The following is a 4,528-nucleotide window of genomic DNA, read 5'->3' as shown; positions in this document are numbered from 1 at the left end:
AAAATTTTCCAATCTTTGCTTTAACATTATCATACGGTTGTGTGACATGAGCTGATTCTCCTATGCATCGAATTGAACTTGAATTGCGGTGCCACAACACGTTGTTTTCAGTCTCAATAATGCACGAGATATATGATAGCGTTCTTGCATAATGTGAAGCATGAAAAGTATGCCATTCATTAAGCCAGAGAGATAATTACAAAAGCGGGGTTATGAATTATGATCTTTCAGAGTGTGATCGCCTAAATTTCCTTTTTTATATTACTTCTATGATGAACAAGAACATTTGCATATTCCTTTAGTTACAAAAAATTTTCTTTATATTTCTAAGTTACTTTAAAAACAATTTTTACTTGCTTCAGGAAACAAAAGAAAGTATGAATTGATTCTTTTCTAAGTTAAAAATTTATTAAGAACTTTATCCAATTAATCTAAAATGTTTAAAAGTAATTTTTCATTTTTTAAAAGCTTTGTTCAAACAGATAATCTTAAAAAACACACTCAAACTTGGCTGCACATTTTTGTTTGGTCATGCGCAGCAAACTGAAAACATGATTTTCCATAGAAAACGAGCAAGAAGGATGAAAGGGCCAAATAAACGTGTGATTAAAAATTCATTTTTCTATGTAAAAGTGCGTAGTTGTGGTCCTTCTAGGCGAAGATGGATATAGCAGAAGAACGACAAAATCATAGTCCAACAACCGAAATGGCCACAATCAATCAAATTTTCCATGAAAAAATAAATCACATACCAAAGAAAGAAAAGAAAACAATGGCAAAATATATTTATATATGACAATCATTTCAGGAATTGATATATGACCTTCACAATAAAATGTTTTAGAGACTTGAACTTTTACAGTATAAACCTTGGACCAATTTCCTTTTACAGGGATGAGAAGAAGATTATCACAGTTTCTTTTCTTATTTTTCTATGCAAATAGATAACCACAAACATGCACCAAACATGACTGACCGACTGGAACTACATATATAAAACTTAAAAAGGGCAAACCAAACCGGTTTTCTTCAAAATTGTTTCACTTTTGTTTTAATGACAAGTTTATAATGGCTGTGAAGTTCTTATCTGTTGCTTCATGTTGTCCGAGGGTTGCTGAGTGGAACCGTCCGGCATTACCATGGCAGCGGCTGTCATGGTCTGGTACTGAGAAGGCATTGAGGGTGCCAGAGGTTGAGAGTAGTATATCTGAGCATGTGCCGGATCCGCATAATCAAAAGCATAATTAGGAGGGGGAGCAGAATTTTGAGCAATAGACTGAGAAGGGTGGTGAATCTGGGAGTAAGCAACATACTGTTGCTGATGCTGACTGGTAGGAACTTGAACCAATTGAGGGGTACCGGCACTCACAGCTCTGTATGCAGCTGCCGTCATTTCAGTCTTGGGCATGGGAGCATTTCTCATGGGGTTGTAAGCTGCAGAAGGTGGAACCAATGTGGTGGGATTTGGTGGAGTCTGGGGACGGCTGGAAGGAATGTTTGAGGCGGATTCAGCCATGTTAGGCTGCTGAACAGGCATGTTGTAAGCCGGGGGCTGTCTCGCAGGAACGTAGTAAACCTGGGGGTGGGACTGTTGCTGGGAAGGATATACTGGATAGTAGGCGGAAATCGGCACGGCCCCAGGAGGAGCATGGTGAATGAAATGAGTACCATGAATGAACTGCTGCTGTTGTTGCTGTTGAGGCTGCTGTGGCGGCGGCTGTTGTTCAAATTGCTGTTGCAACAAGTATCCTGGGTCCTGTACAAGCTGCTGCATCTGGATCCGACCATGAGGATCGGACACGTTTAGTTTTGGATCAACCGGGTTACTAGGAACCCTTGTAGTCCCAGGCTGAATCTGAACTTGGTCTTGATAGATCACAGCTTTTTGCCGAGAGATTGCATTTGAAAGACTACTATCACTGCAGGATCAAAACAAAAGCACCAACAAGACCCTAATTCAGACAGTACCAAACCAATCCAGCATTCCAGAATTACAATAATCCAAATCCAAATCATAAAAATAAGACGCAGTGATACCAAGTGACAATTCACAAACCATCCAGATGAATGAAACAATTAATGAATGATCCAATTGCGAATTCACATACCCAAAACGACATGCATATAACGAATAACAAAGAGAAGGATGAAACTGAGAATACCTTGAAACTGAATCTGGAGAAGGCAAATCAACGACGCCAGTTGACTTGGGTTGAAATTGAGGCTGTAAAACCTGTTGATGTTGAGGTTGTGACTGTGACTGTGTTTGCTGCGGCTGAGACTGAGGCTGAGGCTGAAGCTGTGGTTGTTGCTGCAACTGTGGCTGAGGTGTCGGTGGTTTTCTGTAACCCACAGGCACGCTATGATCCGATCTCTCATCATCGGAGAAAACCCTGTTCTGGTACTCCCCAGACACCAACGCTGAGCTAACAGGCACACCCACCCCAGCGGCAGATAGAGTGACCGGCACAGGCGGAGGCGGAGGCGAAGAAAGCACCACCAGCCCCTCGTCTTGCTTCTGCCCCAATCCACCGGCAACACTCACACCCATCTGCGCAAACTGCTCCTCAATTCCCAAAACCTTGTGATCCTGCACCATCCTAACCCCGCCGCCACCGCTGCCATCTTCCACATGAACCCTAATCGGCGGCAAATTGGCCAGCGACGGCGATGAAGAAGTAGAGCCAAACGAAGAAGTAGTCTCCAGCATAGGCGAATCGGGAACAGAATGAACCTCCTGTTTGGGATTCTTGCCATTTCCAAAAGATCCAGGCTGAGAAGAAGCCTCGACAGGGTCCCTTGAGCTATGGTCAACATTATTCCCCGAAGCATCGTCGTCGAGACCCAAAAGGCAATTCACAGAGGCAGAGTCAGAGAAACCCCGGTTGAGCAATCCAGAGCCGTTTAGGGCGTTGAGGAACCAATCATCAGACTTGGCGGAACTTTCTAGAATGGGCGGAATACTCTGAACCGATTCAGGCTTTGTTGGGAAGAGGAAGAGCCGAATTCGCGAGGGTTTCACGGAAGGGTTGTTGTTGGTTCGGTCATACTCGTCGATCATGTTGTCGAGGTCCTCGTCGGTGGTAACAGAAATCAAAGAATCCAGGTCTTCGTTCGGGAGCTGGTACTTGAGGCTGAACGGTCTTCCATTCAGGAACGTCTTTGAGAGGCGCGTGGACAGGTCCGCGAGTGAAGTTGTTCGCTCAACCACCACGATTCGCGTGTCGCCGCCGACATAGCAGAGCGACTTGTCGTGAGGCCGGGGAACGATGTGGCCGCCATAGCTGCACATAAGCCGGAGCTTCGATGACGCCGGCGGGAAGGGCTCGTCCCATGAGTCCCATGGTTTTGTGTTTGGAAGCAAAAAAATAAAATAAAAAAAATAAAAGACGAAAAGAAAAGTTTGGTTGGTGGTGTTGCCGCTGCTGCCTCCTTCGCAGCGCAAAAGAGTGTGTGTGGAAAAGGGGCTCTCTCTGTTTGCCGTTAATGTTCTTATACTTGCTTAACGCAATTATGTTATTTAATCTAAATACTAAAGATATTATATTATCTTATCTAATAAAAAAAAGAGATGATATGATAATAAAACAAAAGATATGATAATATTTGAAAGGGTATTTTGGGGAAACCGGAGTCGCGGATTGAATACCGTGGGAAAAGGCAACTAGAAAAAGAGAAACAGTGTGATGGGTTCGAGTTTGACAGCTGGTTTACTGGTTGGACCCAGTTGGGTTTTTGGTTACTTGTGTTTCCTCCCTTTACCGCAATAATTTAAAAACCACCAAAATCATGCAAATACAACTAACCTTTTTTACTCTTTCACCCTAATTTGTGAATCTTTTTCCAATAGAGTTAATGGATCATTATTAACTTTAATTATCCGCTTTGGTTTTGCTCTATTTTTTTCTCTCTAGAGGGAAATTTGATTGAATAAAAAGGAAAATGAGTGAATTGCTTTATGCTTTTTGTTAGTATCAACAATGAGTACGCGTTTACGTTTGGAAGCTTATGGATTAATGGTTAAATTAGGATAAAAGTAGGGGAATATGATATTTAGCCGTAAACTGAAAAGCTTAAGCAAAACAGTACATCTAAGTATTTCTTAAATGATTTCTTTAATTAACTTTTTATTATATTAATTTTTTTAAAAATTAAAATAAATATATTCAATAGATACAATATTTTTTAATTTTGAAATACAGATTAAAAAACTAAAATTCGAAAATCCAGTTTAAAAATTAATTTTAAGAAATTTTGGAATATATTAGTATATTGTACTTATTTTTCTAAATTAAACTTTAATCTTTTAAAATTTGAAAGAAAATATTATATCTATTAGATATGTTTGTTTTATTTTTTTTAATTAATATAACAGAAGTTTGATTAAAAAAATAATTTAAAAGATACCTAACTATGATAATATTATACTTTTCATTTTAATTTTAAGATTTGAGATAATAAAGATAAAGATAAATATAATAAAAAAAATAAAATAAATAAAGATAAACTGATTAATTAAGGGGTAGCA

At 39.7% G+C, this 4,528-nt stretch overlaps 1 protein-coding gene across 1 annotated transcript; it reads right to left on the bottom strand.

Moving 5' to 3' along the window:
* Nucleotides 1-760: 760 nt before the first annotated feature.
* LOC107467379 (leucine-rich repeat extensin-like protein 5) lies at nt 761-3,341 on the bottom strand (the record flags this gene model as incomplete). The annotated part of the gene is given in 2 exon segments (XM_016086460.1): nt 761-1,919; nt 2,163-3,341. Coding segments are annotated over 2 exon segments (2,035 nt in total), but the record flags the coding sequence as incomplete, so codon positions are not given.
* Nucleotides 3,342-4,528: the final 1,187 nt, after the last annotated feature.

The sequence above is a fragment of the Arachis duranensis genome, chromosome 9 (genome assembly GCF_000817695.3).
Source record: "Arachis duranensis cultivar V14167 chromosome 9, aradu.V14167.gnm2.J7QH, whole genome shotgun sequence".
Lineage (NCBI taxonomy): Eukaryota > Viridiplantae > Streptophyta > Magnoliopsida > Fabales > Fabaceae > Arachis > Arachis duranensis.
Note: the sequence above shows the minus strand (reverse complement) of the source record. Positions and strands in the feature narration are given on the sequence as shown.